Here is a 26,647-nt window from a genome sequence, read left to right as displayed (position 1 = left end):
GGGGGGGGAATTTACGCTCCTTGTCACTTGGCCCAACAATCCATCAAAAAATGGCTCACGTTTGAAGGTCTTACCTAATATGGCCCAGGTTGTACATAATCTGAAAATTACTTTTCACCAATTAGCCTACCCCATTTAATTGTTTTTTCTTTTCTTTGTTCTTTTTCCTCTTATACGACTTTGCACCCCAAAATTTCTCTACCATTATATTTATTCTTCAATTCTCCTTCCAGATTCAAAATTGATAACCACTATTTAGATGAGAAGAAAAAATACTACGTAAGAGTTTTTTTTTTTTTTGGAGTCACCATTAAAGGTCGTTCGAAGCTTCAATTTCAGAAATTAAATTTTTCGATTTTGTTAGTTGTTTGGATTGGATTTTGTCCCGATTGATTTGGATCATCAAGGGGAGTTCAAAACTCAAATTTGAAGTGATTTGGAGCAGATTTAAGCTAGATTTGAGTTGAATTTAGAAGATGTCCAAGAAAGAAGAAGAAACCCGTGAAGCTCTATTAAGAGGATTCATTTGTATAATAGTGTATAATATTGTATAAGTAATGTATAATAGTGTATAAACACCTCTTTTTCATATTTTATACAAGGTTGATACATTATTTACAGGTACTTGGTGGATTTCTCACATTTCTTTCTCTTCCTCCCCTTTTACTTCTTCAACTACTACAACTATATACATAGTGTATCACTAACATTTTCACTACTGTACTTATACATCTTTATACACCTTTATACAACTATATATATAATGTACCTCTTTGTATAAAAGTGTATAATATTGTATAAAAGTATATAAGCATCTCTGACGAACTTTTTGTACGATTTTCACTAGCAATTCTTGTTTAAAACTAGTCCAAATCTCCATCAAACAACTTCAAGCTTTGTACACAACCCACTTAGACTATTTTTAATAAGATCAAACAATACCCACTCCAAATTTCTCACAAAATCATATTCGAAATTTAACAAGATTAGCATTAAAAGAGATGGGATTTTAGATTTCTTGTGTCTGTTTTTGCATTTTTGTAGTTGTGATGTATGTAGAAACTTGAGGAAAAAGGAGAATGGAAACTCACGGATGTTTCACGCCTGAAGATATAGAGAATAAACAAAACGAAAAAAAATCCATAACTAAGCTTATTGATATTTGGCTACACATTTGCAAACTTGTAAGCGGGCTAAAATACTGCAAGGTCAACTTACGGAGTGCATTATTATATAATTTGGTCCTTTTTTTATAATTGTGGTGTGTGCACCAGCTTACGCACATCTGGACTATTCCACAGAATACTTGCTACCTCCCACAACACATATACCAAGTAACTCTATCCACCAAAATCTGGAAAGATGGGAAGAAATCACCAGGTGATTTTACTTCTGTTTGGATTTGAACCTGAGACCTCATGGTTCTAAAGCCACGGCATTAACCACTAGACCTTGGGTGCTCTCGCGTCCTTCTCTTCTGTTCAATTACTTGAACACAAAAAAATGAAAGAGAGAGAGAAAGAGAAAAAAAGTCTAAAAGACGTGGTTCAAACCAATGAAGCAGTAATTCTAACTTCACCCGATGCAAAGGACCAAACACCTCATTTTATTAATAGGCCAATGCATGTGTCTACCACTTTTTACTCCTTTTGAACTTGTTTATGGTTTTAATCCCCTGTGTCCCCTCTTGATTTACTTCATATTCCTACTAAAAGATCTTGAGTGTTGATAGTAAGAGAAAGACGAAGTGATGAAAAGGCTACATGACAAACCTAGGGCGCACCTTGAAATGAAGAACCAAGGAGTATACTTCCAAGACGAACCAATAACAGAAGCAAATGATCTTTAAACCGGGTGCTTGGTGAGTGTGAATTCATTGGACGAAGAAGAAGTTTCCTTCAAGAAGGGAAAAGATCAGACAGAGAGGTTGAAACTTTAGACACAGAAAAGGCATACTTTATTCGTAGAATTGTACAGGACAACAGGTACAATCAAAGCAGCTAATCAATCCCTTATTCTTAGGAGATCCTTCAAGCAGGGATTACATCCAAACTAGTTTCCTAGAATAAATTCTAACAAATTTTCCTAAATATCTACTGTATCATATTTATAGAAGCAAATTATAATCAAATCTCCCAGCTCGTTCAAGGAGCAGATTGTGATCAAGCTGCCAGCTCATTCAACCCTCCCCCTCAAGTTGGCAAGTAAATAACAAACATGCCTAATTTGATGACAAAAAACTCAAAAAGCAGTTTTAAAAAAACCTTTTGTGAAAATATCCGCAAATTGTTCAGTTGTTGGAACAAAAGGCACGCACACGCATCCATCTTCAATCTTCTCTTTAATAAAGTGTTTGTCCACTTCGACATGATTTGGTTTGTCATGTTGAAATGGATTATGGGCAATGCTTATGGCAGCCTTATTGTCACAGTACAACTTCCTCGGCAAACTCACAGGTCTTCTTAGTTCTTCCAAAAGTCTCTGAGCCACAACACTTCGCAAATTCCGTGTGATCGATACGCAAATTCCGTGTGATCGATACTCAGCCTCGGCACTACTTCGAGCCGCCACATTTTGCTTCTTACTTCTCCATGTTACCAAATTTCCCCAAACAAAAGTACAATATTCAGATGTAGACCTTCTAATCAGTAGATGACCCAGCCCAATGCGCATCAGTATACGCCTCAACACTACTTTGCTCATTCTTCTAGAAGAACAACCCTTTCCCTGGAACCTTAGGATTCGATACACAGCTTCTTGATGTTCTTCTAGTGGAGAATGCATAAACTGACTGACTAGGCTCACAGCAAAGGCAATATCAGGTCTAGTATGAGACAAGTAAATCAACTTGCCTACCAATCTCTGATATTGGCCCTTATCAATCAATTTCCCTTCCTTATTTCCAAATTTTAGATTTGGGTCATTTGGAGTTTCAGCTGGTCTACAACCACTCATTCTTGTTTCTTGTAACAAATCAAGTACATACTTTCGTTGTGACACTACAATTCCTTTCCTCGATGGTGCAACCTCCATGCCGAGAAAGTACTGCAGTGGGCCTAGATCCTTTATCTCAAATTCTGAGGCAAGGCGCTCCTTCATATTCTTTATTTCAACCATGTCATCTCCTGTGAGGATAATATCGTCGACATACACTATAAGAACTGTTGTTTTTCCTTCTAGTGAATGTCGGGTAAACACTGTGTGATCTGCTTGTCCTTGTACATACCCTTGCTTCTTCACGAATTGAGTAAACCTTTCGAACCAAGCCCGTGGAAACTGTTTTAGACCGTCAAGAGAGCCTCTCCCCAAAGGTATTGTGGAACTCTACTAGTAAACATTAAAGCTCTAATTACCTCTAAAAGGTGCCTATTCTTCCTTTCTGCGATGTCATTTTGTTGAGGAGTATCTGGACAAGAGCTTTGGTGTGCTACTCCAGTTTTTCTGAAAAAATTTCCTAATTGTTCATTAAAAAATTCACGACCATTATCACTTCGGAATATCTTGATTTTCTCATTAACTGTGTTTCCACCATGACATAGAAAGTTTCAAACACATCCTTAACCTCACTTTTGTCATTTAATAAATAAACCCAACTTAGTCTAGTAAGGTGTTTGGATGGACTTTTAAGCTAGTCAAATCAGCTATTAAGCTTTTTTTAAACTTGTTTTAGGGTTTGGTGAAGCTATAAAGTGCTTAAAATAAGTTTAAAAATGTTTAAAACAAGCCAAAAGCAATAAGCTGAGCAACCCCAACTTATTACTTTTTAGCTTAAAAGCTATTTCTGCCGAAAAACTACTTTTTTTAAGCCAATCCAAACGGGCACTAGTATGATCATCAATGTAACAATATCTCAAGCTATAAGGCTACAAGTTCTTCAAGGAAAAACAGAGAATCCGAGGAGGATCCACATTAGTTTCTCAAGAAAAAGCAAGGCCAATTCATTGACTTGAGATACATTCAGAGCCCAAGATGAGAGCCTTGGACATACACAAAGCCAACCCGGAGCTTGGAGAGGCCAAAGGACCAGATTGGAGACCACTATGAGACTAACATGAATACCTGCAATCGCACTAGAGGGATCCGTGTTGTAGCACAAATGGATAGGCCAATCAGAATGCTGTCAACATGGCTCACAAGAAGAGTTATGATCGCAGCATAATAGCACCCGAAAGACCAGCCAATTAACTCAAGTTGCAATCGTAACACATGATCACAACCTAAAGGAACCTAGCCAACTCAAAAGACAGAGCTGCAATTGCAGTCCACCCTCAATGCTCGTAGCATAACTGTTTCAGGATGGATTTTCCATTTTGGGTTTGTTTTTATTTTTGGCCTACTTCAATTTCGGGGCCCTATAAAATACCAAATGTCTTCTAATATTTTCTAACTATTGGATGATTGACATGTATTACCAAAGGACCCTTGAAAGACTAAAGTATCTAGCTTCTACGTGTAGATCCCTAACTACGTACGTTTAGAAGAGTAATTTCCTTAACACTAGTGTATGATTTAGGTTGTCCATTATATTCTTGCTACGGGTTTAGTTTCTTACCTAAATGTGTAACTTGACTTCTTTGAAAATTCTAAATCCTGCTTAGCTTGTTAACTTATAAATTACTTTTAAATTCCTATTTCTAACTATTTTCATTCCTTGAATTTGTAGTGCTAAGAAAAAAGAAGTGGAAACATGTATATCATGCAACTGAGAAATGGAGAACAAGATACGACACGGCCACTAAAATTCATGATCAAATATGTGCACTAACGTGACTATTACTCATGTAGAGTAGACCATGCTGGCCTATCTGATCATCATTATGCTATTTCACTTGTTAAGTCATCTCTGAGGATCAAAACATTCTGTATACTAAAACCATTTACCAATATAAAGTTGTCAGTCAAGTGTATACATTTCTTAATCATTATAGATATGCCTCTTGACCAACAACCCCATATATAGACAGGCTTGATCTCTCTAGGGCGATCATCAGTAATGATTAACAAGCCCGTGCCAGGTGCATGGTGTTAGCATATACAGATAGGCTTGATCTCTCTAGGGTGATCATCAGTAATGACTTAGCAAGCCCATGCCAGGTAAATGGTGTAAGCATATACAGATAGGCTTGATCTCTCAGGATGATCATCAGTGATGAGCATATACAGATAGGCTTGATCTCTCTAGGATGATCATCAGAGATGACCTAACAAATGAAAAGAACATAGTAATTATAACTAGGCAAAATTGAGTAAAACTAAAACAAGAAAAGAACCTTTGTTTCCTCTTCTTCTGAATGATACTTGCTTCTGCATAAGCTCTATGACGAAAATCCTGGGCCAAATCTTCATCCCCACCCTTCATTAGGCCAGCCAAAACTGCTGCTGCATGCTCTCTCACCTGACAAGAATGTTCAAAAGGATCCAAGTGAATCTGTTTACACAACACATTCTCCATATTTATGTAATCAGGGAAAATTAAAGCTATTTTAAGTATAAAAAACGATAAAACAAGACTACTTGAAATGCACCTGTCTTGTTTCTCAGGAAATAATGCATTTACCACTTGCACAGAATTCATCTTAACAACAAAGAAGCATGTAGAGCAGGCCCAACTTCTACAAACAGAAAGCATGCCTTACATTACATAATTGTTTCTTATTTGATGTGGGACGTGATATCACATTTCTCCACTGGTTGAAGTCCTGATGTTCAAATTAGGCACAGCTAGGGACCACCAAGGGGTCCTAGAGATGGCTCACCACTTATGTGATGTAATGCTTGATCTGGTATGGCAGTTAGTTCCCACACCTCTGGCTGGTTTCCCCTGAGCTTGTTCCTATTTTGTAATGCATCAAGTCAAACCTCTACGACAAACAACTCATCGAGATTATCCTTAGCGGCTAGGTTCATTATTATTTGACTAAGAAGTTAAGGCGCAAGTTCTTAGTAGTGAGAGGCTGAGAGCATGAAACTTTATATACCATTTAAACAAGTCTAACCTATCCTACGTGGAATGGGGCGGCAGTAATCAATCATAATTCAAGCTACATAAAAAGAGCTTTCAAACACCAAGTAACCTTAAATAATAATAATCTCACTTGACCTAAACATGAATGGTTGAAAAGGACTATAATCAAACATATAACATCTATCACCTATATATACATAAATTATTGCCTCCCTGATGCAACAGTATCCTAATTGTCTCATCACCAGGCAACCGGAGCTGGACCAGCAATATTTAGAGAAGCTCATGGTACCAATTTACGCAAGTGAGACACCTTCAGGCTACAGCAATAGAAGAGGGACGACCGTACAAGAAATTGATGTGTTCTGTAATACCATATAGAATCAGATAGGACATAGGATAACCAAGGGTGATCTTTGAAAAAAGGTTGCCGTTTGGCGCATCAAACATATGATAGGATAGACAACAACAACCCAGTTGAATCCCACAAGTGGGGTCTGGGGAGGGAAGTGTGTATGCAGACCTTACCCCTATCCTGGAAATGTAGAGAAGCCGTTTCCGATAGACCCCCAGCTCAAGAAAGAGAAAAGAAACAGTGGAAACAAGTAATATCAACAAATAAGCCAAAAAGATAGTTACAACAATCACAAAGTCAGAAGTAGATGAAAAGAAGCGGTAGCAACAGCAAGCAGTAACAACAACGGGGTACTAGGAGACTAAACCGGAAGAAAATAGGAAAACAACATGAAATACTAGCAATCTAAGGAAAAAACTATCATATTAGCCTTAATACCCTCTGTCCGTAACAGAGATACACTCGACTACCTACTAACCTTCTACCCTAATTCTTGACCTCCACACCCTCTTATCAAGGGCCAGGTAAGTTCCAGCGGCGCCATGTCCTGCCTGACCACCTCTCCCCAATACTTCTTAGGCCTCCCTCTACCTCTTCCCATACCCACCAAAATCGCTCGCACATCCTTATTGGGGCATCCGAGCTTCTCCTCTGCACATACCCGAAACATCTCAATCTCGCTTCACTCATTTTGTCCTCCACGGGGACCATGCCCACCTTTAGCCGGATATGATAGGATAGACCAAGAGGAAAATTGTATTCTATCCTAGCCTTTTCTATTATATGTAATCAAACATGACCCATTAAATTTATGAATAAAATGCATTTGTTCCAAACCAACCACTGGACAAAACATGCAAAGAGCATCAGAGAGGTCTACTTGCTTTCTCCAAACTAGACATCAAATGATAATGCACAAAATTCAAATGATTTAGCTAGTTGATACCTCAAATATTTCAGTTAAAATTTATGTACTCTAGTCAAAAACTTACCTCAACTTGATTATCTGTGAGTAGCTTCTCGACAGTTCGCCAAATCTGTTCTTTGTCCACCTTAGAGAGGATGAAAGTGTGCCTGTATGATGCAACAATAGAGCACTTCATTTCTCAGGATATTACAAGTTGCCTTTTTGCATTATTTAGCTATAGTAGACCACCGGAACAAGACAGTGAGTAAAAATGATGATCATTCAATTCAAAGTGATTCAAATTTCTCTTTCAAAAATACCTCATTTTCTCTTCAAGAACCAAAATAAGGAAAATTTTCAACGGAGGGGACAAGGAGCATGAAGATCAAAATGAAAAGATCATACCTATACATGAAACTCCGCAAATAAGTCAGAGTTGTAGATCTTGTGCGCCAATTGGCATCATTGGCTAAAGAAAGAATCGTGAGTATAACTTTCCTTAAATGGGGCTCCAAGAAAACTCTCCACTTTAGCAATTCAAAAGCTGCTTTGGCCAGGGTCGACAAATCTTTGTTTGATGTCTCCTACAAGAAATCAACAGTATCACATAAGAGGAATGCACTTACTTATGTATCAATTCTTCACGTGTGTAACAGCTGCAAAAATATCAAGTATTTGAATTTTCAGTATCATTTGTTTGAACAACACTCCATTTCAACTAGCATCTACTTTATATATAGTTATAAATCAAAGACTAGAAACTGGAAGAACGAATTAAGAGAACTACACATGCAAGATTTTACATGGTCTGGGATGATGTATACAGCGGAAATATCACCAAAACATGAAGGAAGCAGAGACTTGCAATTCTCCTACTTGTATCAGATACAAGCTCAATGGTCATAGCTCGTTTTTTAATCCAGACACAAAGGGCTTCAACAGGAAATCTTTTCCATTTAATCCATTTTTGTGGATATACATTAGCTCCGGTAGCAGCTAAGGGAGAAGGTCAGTAGTAAAAGGTAATGAAGTAGAGCATCTGAGAGAATTAGAAGCAAAACTCGGCAGGGAGAAATTTATGCGCAATAGTTTTTATATTGATAAATAATGTGGCTATACCTTCTCTAAAAGCTTAAGCTGTTAAAGCTGACAGATTTATATGTTTAAACAGTTCGCCAGTACCACTAATATGAAGGCTGGACTCTTTTAGGTATAGAAGGATGATGAAGGGCAACTAGAATTGAAATTTGATACCACATTGATTTTTTTGGTGCCGCCTCATCTAGAATCTTAAGCCCTTAAAGAGAGAGGATTTTTAGTTATTTGCTCAGGTCTCACTTAATACTGCTCTCATTTGGAAAAGCTTGAACCATCTAGATTTTGTAGAAGCAGTAACTCCAAAAACACTATCTTGGGGGCCATGATGAGAAGGAAGAAGAAGAACATTTAATATTTCAGCGTCTTCAGCCTATTAATTTGGATCACAGAAGGTCCTCTTATCTTTCAACTCCGAAAACAACTAAACCCAATCATTTATTTCCAATAAGATCTGCCTTCATAGCTTTTTCCATCCTCGACGCCAAGCAAAGCATCCTTCCAGTTCCAACAGTATACATATGCAGTTGGTAAAAGAAAGAAAAAGATCAACCAGTCAAATGAGAGGGGAACTGCAAAATATAGCAGTTTTTAAAGCCGAGAAAAAATAGAAAAATCAAGCCTAACCTCTTAAAAACAAGATGCTTTCCATCAGTTTTCACCAAAAACAAAAATCCAAGTTTTATTTTCTCCAAGATATCTCAGTTACAGTTTTTACCATTTTCATCAGTGAATGGAGGGGAAGTGTGCATCTGTTAAGTTCTTCAAACAGCAATTTCATCCATTCAAAATGTTTAAAAAAGAAAAAAAAAAGACAAGCAACAGAAATGGTGCACCATTGCACACCTTACTTACCTGTAGTGATATTACAGGATACAAAAGACCAACAACAACATCCAGCAGAACCGAGGATCTTCCAGACTTCAGAGATGAGATAATGAAATGAAATAGCTGCACATCACAAATACAAGCTAATTAATAAAAGGTCTTAGGAGCAAAAATTACAGTAGATGCTTTTGGCTGACTGTACCGTCTCCATCCATTTAACATCATCATGAGACTGTTCGCTTGATACTCCACTGTCAGAAATTCTGTCCGTTTGGACATCAAGAGTGTCTGACTGGCTAAAACTTTGAATCTTCACCACAAGCTCAGATGCTCGTTCTACTAGATAATGATCCCAATTCCCTGCTTCTACTTTCCTGTGCACATTACTTGTCCCTACTTCTTGTGGATGAACTTGATTATGGGACACCTGAAGCCGAATGTTTGAGCACAAAACAGAGAGGGTGACACCAACAGATTCTCTCACCTGTTCTAGAAAACCGTTTCATTAGCTGTGACCTTAGTGACAACAAATTCTACAGAAGACTTTGGAGGGGGCTGAAGAAATGGTAAAGGGATTCAAACCTGATGTTGTTAATAGGAAGTCAACCTTTGAAAGTATAACCCCCCACCCACCCCACCCCACCCCACCCACCCCCAAAAAAAAGGAAAAAAACTCACAGATTTTAATCTTATTTAATTTTGGTGGTCAATTTTACCAATTTCCAGACTTAAAATTGGGAGAAATTCAAAAATAGCCAGATTTACAAGTGGTCGTTCAAAAATAGCCCAGTTTCAAAAGTAATCGAAATCTAGCCACTTTTCATGTAAAGATAAATCTGAGCGAAAACACTGTTCAAAACCCGGAAAATACGCCAGTATATTATGCTGGAGTTCCAGCATAAGTATACTTGAACTCCAGCATATTATACTGAAGTTCCAGGATAAGTATGTTGGAACTCCAGCATAATATGATGGAGTTCCAGCATAAGTACACTAGAACTCCAGCATAATATACTGGAGTTCCAGCAAAGTATACCGGTCCAGTATAATATGCTGGAAGTTCATACACAAGTACTCGAATCTCCAGTATATTATGCTGGAACTTTCCGTGTGTTGGAGTTCCAGCATAATATGCTGGAAGTTCATACACAGGTGCACCGAACTCCAGTATATTATGCTGGACCGGTCTCTGTTGCAGCAAAATAGTGGCTATTTTTCATTGACTTGGTAAACGCTGGCTATTTTTGAATGACCAGTCCGAAAACTGGCTAGACCGTGCTATTTTTACCTTAAAATTTGTATGTTGAAGATAAACTTTTTGTTAGAAACTAGACGAGAAGAACTATAAGCTAAAATGTTCATTTACAACTGACAACATTATACATTCAGAAAGTATAACCAAAATCATTTCTTATGAACACGTCAAATATCACTTTTTTTTAAACTCACAGAGGTCAACATCTTTGGACGTAAGGAGTACAGTTACGGAGATCATTTCTGAGATATAGCCTCAATGTATATACAACTTGGAAAGAAGAATGTTCAAAGAGAATGTAGGTGGGGTCATAATGCCTTGAGGTGCAAAGAGACGACGTACAAAAACAATGGGATCAAGGTCTGGTGTGGGGCCATAACCATGAGAAGTGACAAAAGGTTATAAGAAAATATATATTTTAAGAAATCTAAGAAGGGACCCGACAGTGATGCTCAGAGTTGAACCTACTAATCTGGAAAAGCTGAGACTAACAAGCTTGTCTTTCCTGTAGATCAATTGAGAAGAACCAGCTGAGCTTGCAAAACTAAAATTGGTTGAGCAAGGAAAAGATCTGTCAGCATTCAGCAAAGCAACTCATCAAAGAGGTATGCAATGTGAGTTGATTGAAGATAGTCCTTAGGCTTTCTTTGGCAATTAAATCCTATACTGAATGGCTTATGTACCAAAGCAACCCTTAAGATAACCAGAAAAATAACACAGGAAAAGAGAAAATAATAGGTTGTGATCCAAAGCCTATAATTGAAATGTTGAATACTCACTTGTGGAGATGAATGGCTCATACTGCCAAGCAATTCTTCAAGAAGCTTATAGTGAAGCTCTAGTTCAGCAACTGGCATTTTTGGTGGGGAAACTTCTATCAATGCAGCTGAAAGGAACAAGTATCTCTTGGCAACTACAGTAGTACTAACAGTTTCAGGCAAGGGGTTCATTAAACAGTCCATGACCTTTTGTCTCAAAAGTGGAACTTTTGTTCCATGTTTTCCTTTTCCAGTAACTGCATAACGAATACAAGCTGCCCACTCCGGTATGGACTCAACCGTTGGTGCTCGAATAACACTCTGAAGATGGGCCATCAACCAGCTATCCCATGCTTCTGAAATACCGTAAACATCAGAATGTAGCACACCTGCCACTGCCTCAGCAGCAACACACTGCTTTGTCCTCTCCTTTGCATTTATGTAGTCCTCTAATGCATCTTTTAGTGCCAGTATAACAGGAACACCACATTCTTGGATTAGACGTTTAAAAATTCGTGCAAAGCTAGAGTAAAAAGTGTCATTTCCAAACAAAGATATCCAATTGGGAGTACGGGGCCATGATGAAGAAAATTCAAAATAAAAACGGGTGATGGATTTGTCGGCCACACTCTGAAACGAAGAGGTTCCATGATTTCCTTTAGAAGATGCACTATCGGTGTCAATAATATGAACATGAGAAAGACTATTCAGGGTTTCGTTAAAAAAACCCTTTTCCTTGAATATGTTAGTCAAAGCTTCTTCAAGAGAAGACTTAGATTTATCCTGCCTGTTAGTAGAGCAAACGGGCCGGTCCTCAGAGAGCTTGTAAGGTGATTCCTTCAGCAAAGTATTTAGAGCTGAGATCGCCAAAATTCTCGTCTGCGGTAGTTGGCTTTTTAAACTCTGTAAGAAGTGACCTGACAAGATTAATCATAAGATGAGAAATTCTGAAAATCCGAAGATAAATTTAAACACAAAAGATAATACTGCTTACTTTAGATCACAAGAATCACAATTATCAAATCAACTAAGGCTTTTCTTTACCCTTTTCCTTGGTAAAAGAAAGTTTCTTTTGCAGATGGCAACCATTTTGAGTGCTAGTTATGCAATTTAAACTAGATCCGGGGAACAAGAATACCAGAAGGAGAAGAATAGTGATCAACCAAAAAAAAAATACCAGGAGTGTTATGTCTTGCCTCGTGAGGGAACAAGAATATCAGCAGAAGTGTTCTATAATGAGCTGAAGCAAAAACAAAGAAGATCAAAGGACAAACTTAACTAACCAGCAGTTTCGCTCAGAATTTTGGAGGACGATTTAGGGTCATTTCTGGAAGCCATAGACAACAGCAGCAGTACTCGGTTAGCCATCAGATTGTACCTGAAAGAAATGGAAGAACAACAGAATTTTTTATTTATGCATAGAAGGAAAAAAAAAAAGGCGTTGATTGACAACAGGAAGACAAAAATAGTCCTGCAGCTAATCTTCATCTGCATTTCAATAATTAGTGATGGCAGTCAAGGCAGGTCACGCGAGAGAATATTCTTTTTAAGAAAATTGTGGGGCAGGGCTGGTTGTGGCAATGTGGACAAATGCTGAAGTAGGGATAGGACGTCTCTAAACATCCATTCATCTCTCATGACAACAGCAATCAAAGTTCATCACTGGCAGTGGCAGTGCTACCCACTGCCCACAACTAGCCTTCATTATTCGTGGTTGAACCCTTTTTGATGTGTCTCTACCAACAACTCTCTATTTAAAAATAAATCTCCAGTGGCACACAAGATAGAGAAAATGACAAGCTAATGTGAAGCTTAGAATTCTTCAGAAATTAAGACATATAGTGTACGTCTTTCATAGAGTTACATCTTAGATCAGAATAAGAAATTAATGGTTTTTAATGTAATTATTGGTTTTGATATCTACTTTCAATTCCTTCATATTCTGACAAGCTTGAAGCACTCTGTTGATCTGTCTTATTGTTCAATAGTTGTGCTTGATCGAAAGATCAACAAAAAGAAAAATGTTGCAGCATGCAGGGGGCAGTATGGGCGGGGACTTTGCAAGGAGAAAGAGTTTGTGCGGTAAAATGGACAGTGCAGTGTTATTGCAGCGGAAGTCAAAACCTGTCACACCCGGCCTATAGAAAGGGCTTGTGCGAAACTGCGATGAAGTGGACGGTGTGAAGCAGCACTGTTGCAGCGAAGTTAAAAGCTGCCACACCCAGCACTATTGCCATTCCTATGTATACTAGTCTAATGGAGACAAATAAACTTATAGGAACTTATGAAGCTAAAAAGGGGGGGTAGGAGGGGGGAGGACGTTACATAAAGCGTTCTTACCGCCAATGCAAGTTGGAACTCTCAAAACTCAGAGATCCTATCTCAGAAACCAAGACTGTGAAATCTGTTCCTTCTGAATTGCCTGATACCTTAAACATGTTTCTGGATACACCAGAAAAATGGATATTGTACTTGACAAAAAGCTGTCAAATACCCAATGAAAAGAGTAAATATTATTTTGTCAACATAGAAAGGAGAAACGGAAAGACTCAAGTTAGAATGTATATCTCACCTCGTTGATGGCTTTCTGAGCTTTTAGTGTTTCATGATGGGAGCTTGAGCAATAAAGATTCAGTAACACACAGTCAATACCCAACGTTGTGCTACACGAATCACAAGCTAAGCAGATGCAAGCATAAGAATTTACCTTGACAGAATCCCAAGCAGGAAAGAAGAAAGTGCCTTCAAATCCTTGATTCATGAAGAACAAAAACAGAGTCAGGTACTCGCTTCTTAAAAAATAATGCAAGCGGTCTGAAGATCAATACCGTTGTTAAACATTTGAGAACAGTTTGTGTTGCAAGGACTGCACAGGAACCTAAGACTGTATATTCTGGTGAGCTAGGATTCTTCAAGTTCTGACTGAGACTGAGAACACATTTTGAGATTGTAGAGGGCCATCTTTTCATCATCTTCAACAGAGATTTTCCAGCAAGTCTGAGGAAATGGGGAGTAGATATATGAGATACAATAAATCTTCCAGAAGATGCAACTTGGTTATGGGACCAAATCACTAGTAATCAACAACAATGGTCTTTCCAATGGAAATTAAGAGTGATAGACAAAGACCATGTGAGATAAGCACACAGTTTGTACTCTTCGTTGAATTGCTTAAATCACTCAAAGATTATATCATTATTCTACTTCCATGACTGTTCTACAACATAATAAAATAGCATGGAATTATATTAGCTTCATCACTTAACTAATATATAGGCTACTAAGTGAATGAGCAAAAGGTTTAAAGGAAAGAAGTATGTCCAATATAGAGTGATTGTGGAGCTCCTATTAGTTGATGAAGAAATATTTTGTAGGTTAATCAATGATTTGTAATACTTTGACCTCATTTAAGGCAAAGAGGACATAATGGCTAGATATCATGAAGAAAAAGTCAACCAAATACCACATCAGGTAGGAGATAATCATACACTATGAGATAGCCTGAACAAAATTGTTACAGCCGCCACATAAGTCATATCTTTGAACTTATGATCACACATCTGCAAGTGTTCATCAAAGACAATCATCCAAATTCCAAAGATTTTTCCAGATACTAGGAGTAAAAGAGTAGAACTCACACACGGACTGTTTCATAACTATGCAAAGAGAGATTAAGAAGATCATCCATCAAATGAATGATATGCTCTGGAGGAGATACATTCGCACTCAGCCGGAAGATATGATATGATGATTGTGAGGCTCTCCAAGTACTATGCATGTATGCTTTGTCAATAATTGCCCACCGAGGTCTGCAAAATTGGTATCATCTTCAAATTCAAAAACGACATATTCAATATGACCCTTAGTCCTACAGACAAAAGCATAGCTAAATTTACCTTCGTTTCCCTTTCGAATGAGATGACACAATAAAATTAACTGGAGGTTCTATTATGGCAGCAGATTCTAGTTTCCAGGACTGCCTGTGATTTGACCACTCATCATATTCTGAACTCCCTGTTGACCATCGCAATAACTTCAGGTACAAGTTACGAAAGGCCCATAACAAGAAAAAGAAGATTGTACAAGACAAGATTCCACTACCGTAGTTCCCCAAGGAATCAATTATACGAATCAGAAGCAGCAACAGAATGCTATCATCTGATTTTTCCTGCAGTAAGTATCTGTGACAACAGTAGTGATCAAATTCACCACATGAAACCCAAGGGAGAGAAGAAGCAAGAAAATATAGAAGAGATTAAGGCGAATACTGGCAGGTTGCATGAATAACATCAGCAGCCTTTGCTCGTAGTTCCATAGTGCCAACACATGAACCAGTTGCTCCAGCAATTAGAAAAGGAAAGTCAGATTGCTCTTCAGCCATCCCATTCCCACAGGATGGCCTGAAATCAGGTAGACATGATAAAACACCTTGAAGTGACGAATCAATACGCAAAAGGGTCACTTTCAAGTGTTCTTTCTCTATACCTGCAATTGAAGAGCAAAAGACAGTAAGCCAATGACCTACAGAAAAAGATAAATAAACAGCGCAGGTTTTCAACAGGAAAAAGAAAAGGTAAACAACTCTCAACTATTCTTTTGTCTTCTTTTTTTCCATGCATGCATTATATCTTTTTCTAAGCAAATGATACATGCGTTGGGCTTGAATAGAGCGAAATGGATACAGAGAAATCATCTAACCAACCCTACATGCATATTGAAACCAACACCTAACACTCATTCCGGGCTTAATGACTATGAAAGTACCACTTCATATTGAAACCAACACCTAACACTCATTCCGATCTTAATGATCTACACAAGTACCATTCGACAAAACACTATGCCTCCATTCAGTAGAGGAATAGAAAATATCCATAAAGTCAATCAATTACGAGATTTATGATTCATTCAATTGGCAGATTGCACTTTCAACAATCAGAAATGCAATAGAAAATCATAGTTACCTGGATCGGAATGGATTTTGGATTTGCATATCTTCAAAAGGTCATCCAAAGCAGAATCAAGATGCAGCTTCAAGAGTTCATTTGCAAAATGAACTTCTTCAGCGCAAGGGACATGCCACATAGGGGCTAAACAGGGTTTATCATCAGTAAAATCTTTTGTGCTGATCCATTCCTCCAGTGCAGGGGCAGCAGCATGGTGCAAAACACACCTGGTATCCCGAAGTGATGCAATCAAAAGGTACGTGCATGAAAACTATCTAGTAGAAAACGGTTGTCCCATATAATCTAACCGAAAAATAAAATGGGAAAAACTGCATGGTGTAAAATTCATAACCAGATAAAATGTTCACGTACTTGTACTGATCGATGGGATAATAAAGAACAAGATTTCCAAGGAGAGATCGGAGAACATGGTCACCAGCACCATTAACCTGTCATGTAACACTAAACCTATCAGATAAAGTTCAAAGACCAAGAATACTATGGCTGAAAGCTTCATATAAGCACGGTCTACATGGACTGGCTGGACGAAAAATAACATACTCCTTATATGTTATTCGCTGTGATTCTCAGTTTACTACTACCCAAATGCAAGTCATGGAAGGTGAAAACAGGGAGATGGACAGAGAAAAGAGGAAAAAGACTGATATGCTTCCTTATTGCGTGCAGAAGCACACTTTCTCTTGGATTTTTGTTCTTGGGATAGGAGGCACAGGAGGCAAGAGGTTAGGTAACTGGAATATACCAGAGAGATCTTTACAGAACATGTTTACAAATGAATAGAAGATAACAATCATCTGGCTCTATCTGCAAGTCATTTTGTGTTTGCAATGTAGACGTAATCAACTATATCCTCAATCAAGAGAATTGCTAAGCTTTAGGCACTTTATTTCTTTTTTTGGTTATTTTCTTATTTTTGAGCCTTGGGCATATATATGTCAGTCATATAACCTCTTTTCCATGATAAATCTGATATCACCAGGACCTGGGAAACTATTTGATCATCAAACCACACTGCTGGTCAGTAGGTAGTGTTCTCCATGATCTTTGTAAGCACCTTGGTTTTCAACAGATGGGAAGCTGCAATCCCTAATAGGATCATTTATTTGGAAGATGGAACATGAGGGGTTGCTGGAATTATGATTATTTAGGTGAATGTGTTACCGCAAGATTACTTATGTTTCAAGTATAAAACCTTATAATCGCCAGAAAGAAAAGGCATTAATTCAGTCCACAAGAGTGAGGAAGTTAGAGAAGTGTCCACCCAGTGCAAAGGTTAGTATAGAAGACAATCAAACAGTTCATGACCAAGGAGTGACAAAAGCTAAGAAGTATCAACTTCTAAGACGGGTGAATAACCGACATAGCTGCAAATGAAATGACATAATTAAGGGCTAATAACTTTTTTTGTGAGATAATTATTGTCAATAAAATTGACCTGACTTAATCAAGCACAAAAATTGGCTCATGAGCTAAGGATTTTCAAAAACCATATAAGGAGACAACAACCCATATATCTACCAACTCTAACACCCAAGCACGCACCACATGCCCAGGGTTGGACATCTAGAGCGCGGACAACATAATCTAAGGGCCCAACATTGGGGAACCAAGAATAAAGATGAGTCGAGCTTCAATACCGTGCTACAGAAGTGGACCTTACGCCTAACTCAAGCCAAAAGCTAGCCCAAGAGATGGGATTGTCCAACACCATATAATGAGACGGCAACCTATATATTTGACTAATGCGGGTACAATCAAGGGTTTGTAAGAAAAGGTAATCAAAAAGGATATATAGTTGAAAGAAAACCTTCCAAGATGGTGAATCAAAGGCATCAAAAATAGCTTCCTTGAATTGGTCTTTGTAATGAAGAAGTGATGGACCTCCATAACTAATTGCAATTGATAGAACTTTCAAATGATATTCAATCGCAGTTTCAAGAGCAGGAGACACAGTTGGTTTAGCCTGGAGAATTCAAAATGAGAAATCAATGCAGACTGTTAAGTGCGATCCTGAAGCATGTTATAATAACCATTAGTTAAAGAAGAGAACCTTGCTTGATTCAGAAGTTCTAAAATCTCCTCTTCCACCAAATCCTGTAACAGGTGTTCCTTTTAAGGATGATATAACAGACTCCAACAGTGGTTTGATAAGCTGAGAAACTGCCTCATCGGGGTTAGAATGAACACAGGCACAGCATAGCAATCCAACCTCTGCAATTGCCCCAGGAAGAATATTTGTTGTGACAAACTTGGAAATTTTTTTAAGAGCCTGTTCAGTAAAATAGAAGTTTACATCAGTATAAATTGTAATTCTCAGAAGTATCATAATCATTTCGAAATCCAGGAAAAATACCTTCTTGTATAGTGATTCTGAAAGCCTCCCAAGCAGGATTTCCAGCATGCAAAAATAAAATGGACCATCTTCTACCAGGAAAGTTCCTGAAGTTGCTGGTGAATGAAGACCCTCATTCCTGAAGCACCAGTTATTACAACAGCCTTGAGCTTATGCGAGATATACAATTGACTCCAATTACTTGTGCTCAAGTTTGTAGCATTAATTTGGAAAATATGACAAAACAAAAGCGAGAAGAATCTATTAAGTGCTACTTACACAACACTGTTAGCTTCCAAGTTTTGAAGTAACGAAAATAAGCGGTACAAGAACTCGTCAAGCCATTCTGAAAAGTGAAATCCTGGCATGAGTGAGGACTGGTCCATAGTCTCTTTCAGTATAGCCATCTGCAGGTAAGATAAATAAGCATAATCCTCTGTGGATCAAGCCAAAACTAGGAAGCAACTTCTAATATTGGTACATACGTTGGAGAATAAGGAGCCAATTAGTTGCATTGTTGCTAAGGTTTTAGGTGGGTCATTGGCATCCATCCCAAGTAATGCATTAGACAAGGAAATCATCATCAGGTCAACAAGTGAATCAGAACGATCAACATCATCCAAAGCCATGGATGAAGCTGACATAGTCAGGAGAAGCGATCGACCAGCATATGCTACAGACGTCACAGCACTTTTCAACTGGTGAGTGGCTGTCATCTATTCGGAAAATTGCAGTTAAGGGGGTAAAATCATCAGTCTAACTCAAAGAATATTAACTCTTCAGCCAAGCGGGAGCTATCTATTTGAAATGGTTCAAAATGGAGTGTGAATCTAAATTAATAAGATTCTTTCTTAAACAAACTCACCGTCTCTAAGGCCATACGAAAGCGAGATGATAGAAAGGGAAGAACCATAGATGGTTCAACATATGAAAGGATAGAAGTGGCAGCTGCAACTGTTTCAGAAAGATGTCCATTTTTGCTATACTGTCCACGATCAATTAGCTTGAGAATAGAATTCACAAAAGCAACCCTCTCCGATTGCCCTAGGAAGATTTCAGACTGCTCGCCATCATCTTTTCTCCTGAGCCAGTCTCACCGTCAGATTAAGGCAACATATTCGATGTAGTATCTAGAGCTGTTATGATAGATTAAAAATTCTTACTGTTGCTCATGCTGCAAGCGCTTCTGAAATATATTTACCAAGTGGAACAAGAATCGCTCTAGGGAATAAGTCCAGCGACCACCATTAGAAGGATGGTAATACCTAAAACAAAAAAAGAGATGGTTTACAAAATTTGCAAGACAAAATTTGCGAAAGCAAGGTGATATAAAATCCATCTAGAAAACAGACTGTTCCAGGAGGTTGACCAATTTCTCCAAATGCTCTTGCGCAGAACCACCAGGTTTTAGTAGATAAACCTGTATTTACGTTGACAAAAACAGAGGGTCATTTTGACAATATGCAAATATTTTCTTATGATCACTTATATAAGTGAGCTTACTATTGATTTCGCAATGGCTTGTGATGGAGTGATTGTTCTATTTGAGAACAAGAATCTTGTGTTTCTGGGAACATCCACCGAGAATGGATTAGACCCACTGCCATTTGCTACGGGAACCTGTGAACAAGCATGAATGAAGTATTACGTGAGAAACAGCATGCCAACGAGTTCAATTCTTCCTAAGATAAGAAACCTTTCAATGTACATATATGATGGAATATGATTTTGTATACAAGGCATAGTAATAAGACAGACTTGTTTGCACATGCTCAGTTGCAGGATAAAAATCTATGCAACATAACCTACCTCAAACATATTCAAGTACTTATTGAAAATATCTGGTAAGTAATGTGCCCAGTCAATGAAGCTATAGTTCTTTATCACACGAGCTGTAACAGAGGCCCACTGGCTGTTCCAAAACTGGGAATTTGGTACTGAATCCCAGTGGGCTAAACACGTAGCAATCCATGTGCTGTCATAACACCAAAAAGAAAATCAATTTACTCATCTATTGAAATGAAAGTGAAAAGATATTCAAAATAAGTTGATCGTCCTTACTGAGAAAAGAAATCCTGGTTGTCTCTATTGGTAGGAAGGAACAATCGTACAAAACCAGAACCTTCAAAGGATGAGTAATGCCATGGATTTTCAAGCAAAGATCTGCAAAATGCCTTCCATTAATGAGGACCAAAACAAGCCAAATTTCCAAGGAAAATGCATAGTCACTCCTAACATTTTCATTCATAGAGTAATTAGATGATATTCACAGGAGCAACCACGTGGACACAACTTTGACACAAAAAAAAATTATCTATCAGTTGTAAAACAATCATATACATATTTATGACTAGTAAAATGAAGTATCACAAAAGTATCCTAGGAATGCTTCCATGAAGAAAAAGATGGGGGGATTGCACAAGACTATATAAGGAAGTCACACTTTGTTCCCTCAACTAATGTCGGACTTAACCCCTCCCCCCGCATGTATAGGACGGGAACTGGAACGTGGATAACATAATCGAAGGGCCCAACATTGAGAAAAACAACAACAGGAATCAATGGGTTTGGCTCAGATCCCATGTGAAGAAATGAGCCTTGCGCTAACTCAACCCCAGAGCCTAGCTTCAAAGTGCACGCGAAGTCCTACATATTCATTCATAGTCCCAAAAAAGGATTCAAGCCCCAAAAAAGGTGTAAACAACACAAGAATATTCCAATTTCAATTAGATAATTCCCTCTAAGTTACCAATTTTTTTAATAAACCCATAAGAAGTTCACCATGATATGCAGGTCGTGCAAAGCGCAAAATTCTGATTTCAATGACCTGGATCTGACCATCAGCATAAGGTCAGCCAAGTTCTCCAATTATCTTAAAGGATTCCAAATCCACGGCAGTCCTCACATGAATAATGGCATGCCAAAGGAAAAGTAGCTTAAAATACAAACAAAAATGCAAAAATCAAATGTTCTTTTCCACCCATAATTATCACATGGGCCTAGAGCAATATCATGCCTGTATAAATGAACTAATATCTTTCATAGTTAGATCACTACATACTCCAAGCTAACAGAAACATTAGCTTCTCTTTTAAGAACTTACCCTTTCAAGGATCCTAAGAAATAAAGTACAATATACACACCAAATTACTGTCAATTTTAGCAGTCTTGGAAACTGAGCCCGGGATGTAAAATGTTACCTGAACTCAGACCATATCTCAAATGCAGAACCTGGAGGAAAAAACCTCCGGCAGGATCGAACAAGCGAAGTAACAGTCTCAAAATGTCGTTGTCTTATTCTCCAACCTTCTGGGCCCGTATTCCTTTAGCAAATAAAATAGTTCAACAAATCAGCATATAATATACTAAAAAAACAGTCGCATGGTTAATGATATAACAGCTACATATTAAGTATCTGAACAATGAGATTTAGGTTTGTAATAAACTGATTAAAATACAGATCCCATTAGTTATGGTAGTAAAAATGTTAACCAAAAAAATGTATCGCCTCTATCTTCCAAAAGACAGAAATATGTAGAGTATGTGAGCAGTCAGATTTATAAAATATTACGCGTATAAACATCAGACTTCAGAAAGGAATGTACTTCCCATCCAGATTAACTAATAACGTCCAACATTCATTAAATTGTGAGCGACGCCTTCACAGAAAACATCAAAAAGAATCATTGCTTATTTGAATTACTCTGCCGTCAATATATCTTATGGAGATATGAGGCACCCCGTATGAGTTATAAAAGATGAGAATAACAGATGACTCTTTAAACTCCATTTGAAAGTGGCAGGGAGAGACAGGAAGAATTTTGAGAAGTACCTTCAACTATTTGCTGATTCAATAATTGAACTCAATACAAATATTCAGGTGTAGGTAATACGATGCAGAGGGTAAAAGGCATTGCAGAACTAGCCTTGTTTGAATAGGGACTTGAGATTGGTCTGTATGGTCTTACAAGCAAGAGAGTTGGGGAGGAGGGTTGAAATGCAGAACTTGAATACAAAGAAAGAGGAAGAAATTCAATGCTCTTATCACTTTTACATCACGCCAATTTGATCGCAAGGGAGCCCGAGCCATGATAAGGTTTGCAAAGCTATGAAAGGGTAGAACCATACTCCTAAACTATTGTCCAGCAACTATCAGTGTTCACAAACCTCATGGGGTTAAATCGCAGCGCTGGATAGTATATTAGCTGCAAAGGCATTCAGATGGAAAGAATGATATGAAATTCAGGTGGCCTAAGTGTGACCAAAATTGAATTAATTACTAAGTCAATACAGAAAAAGGTAATAAAAAGCAAGCTAATTGGGGAACAAAAGGTCACAAATAAAAGAAAAGTAGGGACTTGCCTTGTGAAGTGTGTGTGAACCAGAGTATCATACAAAGGGCGCCATTGAACTTCCAAAGCCAACTTTTTCCGGTATTTATTCAGTACCTTTACCAAGATATTTCCCCATCTAACCTGATGAGAGCAAATGACCTTAACTACATAAATAAACTGCCATCAAAAAGGATATGCACGAACATGTAGCTTTTGGAAGAAATTACCTGAGCATAAAGTTTATTTTCTGATATACGGAACAATTCCAATCCAACTTCAACTACTTCTTTAACATCCTCCAGAGATAGTTCACTTTTTGCCTTTACGAAGCTGCACGTAAGTCCATTAGTCAGCAGGTTTTATATAATTCCACAAGTCCGTATCCCTTCAAAAAAAAATCTCCAGAATAGATATCTGACAAAAAAAGTTGTATCCGCATGCATGGATAAAAATCGTGATTTTCACACTGGATATATGCATATCGGTATCACAAAACCAAGGACCAATCAGGGTTTCTTATCTAGGCGCCTATGTTGCATAAGAGAATACTTGAGTTCGATTACACCCAGATTTTAAAACTATTATCAGATATATCAGTTAATGAATATCACAAATACCTCTATTGAATTGCAGATTCAAATAGGAGACACCACAATCGAGTATGTTAATCCATATTTAAAATTTCTTTTTTGATAAGGTCCATTTACAACTTCATATACAAAGATTCATATGCTTTTGGGAGGTCGCGACAAGAAGTTACTACCACCTCCTCTAGTGTTCTTTCTGCAGCACTTTCACTGACAAAAACTTACTGAATCAGTATCCACATTTAGAAAATCAGCACAGCCACAAAAATTAAATTTTAAAGCCCACCCTCTGAACTTGTGAAATTAAATAGCAAAAGAGCCAACAGAAAAGTATGAAGGCTCCCCTAAGTCAAGTAAGACAATAGACTAAAGATGAACCCAAGTTGTAACCAAGCCTTAATGTGCAAGAAATTTTTCTTTAGTCAATACCAACTAAGCGTTAATCACAATCTAGTTGGGATCCGCTATCTGAATCCTCACTAAATTTTTCGCTCCATTTAGATCAGTCACCGGGATGCTTTGTGCACCGGGATGCCCTTTTTAGATCAATCACGTTTCAATTTTCAACAAATTAAGTTCTCTAACCCTACAAATTCACTACATTTTCTACTAACATATAAATCTTCCTACAAGATTAAAAAGACTCCTAGCATATACTGGATTAATTTGAGCATACCCAGAAGACTAAGCCTTAATATCAAAAAGTAGTTCCTCTTACAAGGATCTTTCTCTTCCATTCTGTTCTATTTCGTGTTAAGTCTGCATAGGTTGCAAGCGATAAATTTGTCATGCTAAGTCCCTAAATCTTGTTATCATATCAATTAGCGTTCTATTTTTATTTTTCGATTCTGTTGACAAATAGATATAAGACAGCACAATAATCATGTTTACTCGAATTCGAGAAATTCAAAGACCCCAGACGAGGAAAGTGAAAGAGAGTGCAAACCGGGGAGTAAAACGATGTAGCATCCAGAGATGGTACTTCAAGCATTTTAGGTTGTAATAGTCATTAGCAGTTAAAATATGAAGTAGTTAAGTACTCCCTCTGTCCTAATTATGAAATGCGCTTTCTAGTTTCGCCTGTCCCAGAAAGAATGATACCTTTTTATATTTACATACAATTTAACTTTAACTTCTCATTTTAGCCTTAATGATATGATTAAAGCCACGCAAATATTTATGGCTTATTTAAGGTTACAAGTTTCACAAGTTTTTCTTTCTTTCTTAAACTCCATGCCACGTCAAACTGCATCACATAAAATGGGACGGAAAGAGTATTTTCTATTACATCAGTTTAGTCCAAAGCTAGCTCCTTGGTCCGTTTGAGTCGTGGTGAGCTGTCCAAATTGTTATCAGTTTGTTAGAAGGTTCACGAGCTCAGTGAAGTGGGGAGGAAGAGCTTATACACGTGATTGTAATTGCAAATAGTTTATGCAATGAAATTGGTTCTTTTTTGCTTTATTTCTCTTTATGCCTATTTATTACTGAAATTGATTGTGTAAGTGATTGATCAAAGTCAACGAGCAATGAAATTCAGTACCAGAAATTACGTATACAAAGAATTACTCTATTTAAAAATAAAATAAAAACTAGGAATTGAAATGGAAACTTACAGGTCAAGAACGGAAACCCATTTAAGAGTAGCGTAAACTGAATCGGGATCATCCGACTTGTATGATTCTTTAACAGATTTCACTACTTTGGCAAACGATTCTTTCTCCCCCTTTGTCTGTTCTGCCACCGGGGGAGGCAGCCAGGCGTTGTACATGTGCATTTTCTACTGATAATTGAGAAGACAACAAGTTCCTTTTGTGTAGGAATTGAATCCTCAAATCAATATATTAGAGAACCCCTCAACTGGAATATATAGTGTACCCACTAGCCAGGGTCTTCTTTCTTTCTTCCCAAGACAGAATTTGACATCAGGGGACCCGTAATCAAGCTTGGAATATGCCTAACGTCATCTCTTTCTTCTCGTTTATATTAGTAACCACTTTTTCACTTTTGGACTTTCTAAAATATTTGATATCTTTATTTTTCTCTAATTTTCCCTTCTTCTAAGAATTTAAAACGACGATGGTGATGTTTTTCGGTATAATTAACTTTACAACCATTACTTTGTCACTCTTTCCTTTGATTTTGTATAATGGTATTTGATTGCCCCCGAAATTTAAAAATAAATAATGATTTCTGGCACATAAAAAAATTATTGTAAAATTTAATGACGTAATATGTCATGACATTTTTATGCCTACAAGAGCACGTCTCTGATGATCGAATGAGAAAAATTACAATTTAATAAATTAAAGAGGGAAAAATCTCACATATAATGGAACAAAAGAGAAACCGTATGAGGAGAGGAAGAAGGATTTGTATATGATATTTATTGATCTTGAGAAAGCATATGACAAAGTCCTAAGGGAGGTTCTTTGGAGATGTTTTGAGGCTAGGGTTGTTCATGTAGAGTACACTAGGGTGATTCATCACATGTATGATGGAGCTAAGACTCGGATGAGGACAATGAGAGGAGACTCGGATCATTTTCTAGTTATGATGGAGTTACACCAAGGATCTGTGCTTAGCCCATTTTTATTTGCATTGGCGATGGACACACTGAGACGCCACATTCAAGGGGAGGTGCCATGATATATGTCATTCGCAGATGATATTGTATTGATTGACAAGCGCGAGGCGGTATTACGAGAAGCTGGAGGTTTGTACACAGACCCTGGAGTCAAAGGGTTTCGAGTTGAGCGGGACGAAAACAGAATATTTGAAGTGCAGGTTCAGCGGGGCAACGAATGAAGTAGACATGGATGTGAGGTTCGACTCGCAATTCATTCCCAAGAGAGGAAGTTACAAGTATCTCGGGCCTGTTATCTAAGGGAAAATGGAGATAGGCGACACATCGTATCAGAGCGAGGTGGATGAAATAGAAGCTAGCTTATGGTGTCTTGTGTGATAAGAATATGTCACCGAAACTTAAAGTAGGTTCTATAGAGTGGTGGTTAGCCCAACTATGTTGTACGGGCAAAATGCTGGCCAATCAAGAACTCAGATATCCAGAAGATGATAGTAGCAGAGATAGGGATGTTGAGATGGATGTGTGAGCATACCAGGTTGGTTAACATTTGGAATAAAGATATCCGTCTAAAGGTGCGTGTAGCCCCTGTGAAGGACAAAATGAGGGAAGCGAGACTGAGATGGTTCGGTCATGCGTAGAGGAAAAGCTCGGATGCCCCAGTAAGAAGGTGCGAGCGGTTA

The 26,647-nt window shown here is 37.9% G+C and overlaps 1 protein-coding gene across 3 annotated transcripts in view; it reads right to left on the bottom strand.

Annotated features, from left to right (window-relative positions):
• Positions 1-25,371, bottom strand: part of LOC109212795 (proteasome activator subunit 4) — a 29,584-nt gene extending 4,213 nt beyond the window's left edge. Inside the window, exons 1-33 of one of the 3 annotated variants that reach the window (XM_019376477.1) lie at positions 24,997-25,371; positions 23,024-23,126; positions 22,825-22,937; positions 21,663-21,785; positions 20,524-20,625; positions 20,272-20,437; positions 19,966-20,082; positions 19,815-19,882; positions 19,626-19,727; positions 19,328-19,544; positions 18,948-19,178; positions 18,742-18,869; positions 18,484-18,601; positions 18,181-18,399; positions 17,938-18,093; positions 16,482-16,558; positions 16,128-16,336; positions 15,432-15,648; positions 15,265-15,344; positions 15,060-15,177; positions 14,802-14,972; positions 13,992-14,160; positions 13,871-13,914; positions 13,736-13,778; positions 13,504-13,646; positions 12,447-12,541; positions 11,185-12,080; positions 9,353-9,634; positions 9,178-9,273; positions 7,633-7,811; positions 7,313-7,394; positions 5,757-5,833; positions 5,597-5,612 (exon numbers count right to left, since the gene is read on the bottom strand). In XM_019376477.1, the coding sequence (XP_019232022.1) occupies position 5,612; positions 5,757-5,833; positions 7,313-7,394; positions 7,633-7,811; positions 9,178-9,273; positions 9,353-9,634; positions 11,185-12,080; positions 12,447-12,541; positions 13,504-13,646; positions 13,736-13,778; positions 13,871-13,914; positions 13,992-14,160; positions 14,802-14,972; positions 15,060-15,177; positions 15,265-15,344; positions 15,432-15,648; positions 16,128-16,336; positions 16,482-16,558; positions 17,938-18,093; positions 18,181-18,399; positions 18,484-18,601; positions 18,742-18,869; positions 18,948-19,178; positions 19,328-19,544; positions 19,626-19,727; positions 19,815-19,882; positions 19,966-20,082; positions 20,272-20,437; positions 20,524-20,625; positions 21,663-21,785; positions 22,825-22,937; positions 23,024-23,126; positions 24,997-25,157 (5,103 nt within the window). In that variant the 5' untranslated portion in view covers positions 25,158-25,371 and the 3' untranslated portion in view covers positions 5,597-5,611. Of the gene's footprint in view, positions 1-5,270; positions 5,396-5,438; positions 5,834-7,312; positions 7,395-7,632; positions 7,812-9,177; positions 9,274-9,352; positions 9,635-11,184; positions 12,081-12,446; positions 12,542-13,503; positions 13,647-13,735; positions 13,779-13,870; positions 13,915-13,991; positions 14,161-14,801; positions 14,973-15,059; positions 15,178-15,264; positions 15,345-15,431; positions 15,649-16,127; positions 16,337-16,481; positions 16,559-17,937; positions 18,094-18,180; positions 18,400-18,483; positions 18,602-18,741; positions 18,870-18,947; positions 19,179-19,327; positions 19,545-19,625; positions 19,728-19,814; positions 19,883-19,965; positions 20,083-20,271; positions 20,438-20,523; positions 20,626-21,662; positions 21,786-22,824; positions 22,938-23,023; positions 23,127-24,996 lie in introns of those variants that run through there. The other 2 variants (XM_019376475.1, XM_019376476.1) reach the window with 2 other exon arrangements.
• Positions 25,372-26,647: the final 1,276 nt, after the last annotated feature.

Source organism: Nicotiana attenuata, unplaced genomic scaffold (assembly GCF_001879085.1).
Source record: "Nicotiana attenuata strain UT unplaced genomic scaffold, NIATTr2, whole genome shotgun sequence".
Taxonomy (NCBI): Eukaryota; Viridiplantae; Streptophyta; class Magnoliopsida; order Solanales; family Solanaceae; genus Nicotiana; species Nicotiana attenuata.
This window is presented reverse-complemented; position numbering and strand designations above follow the sequence as displayed.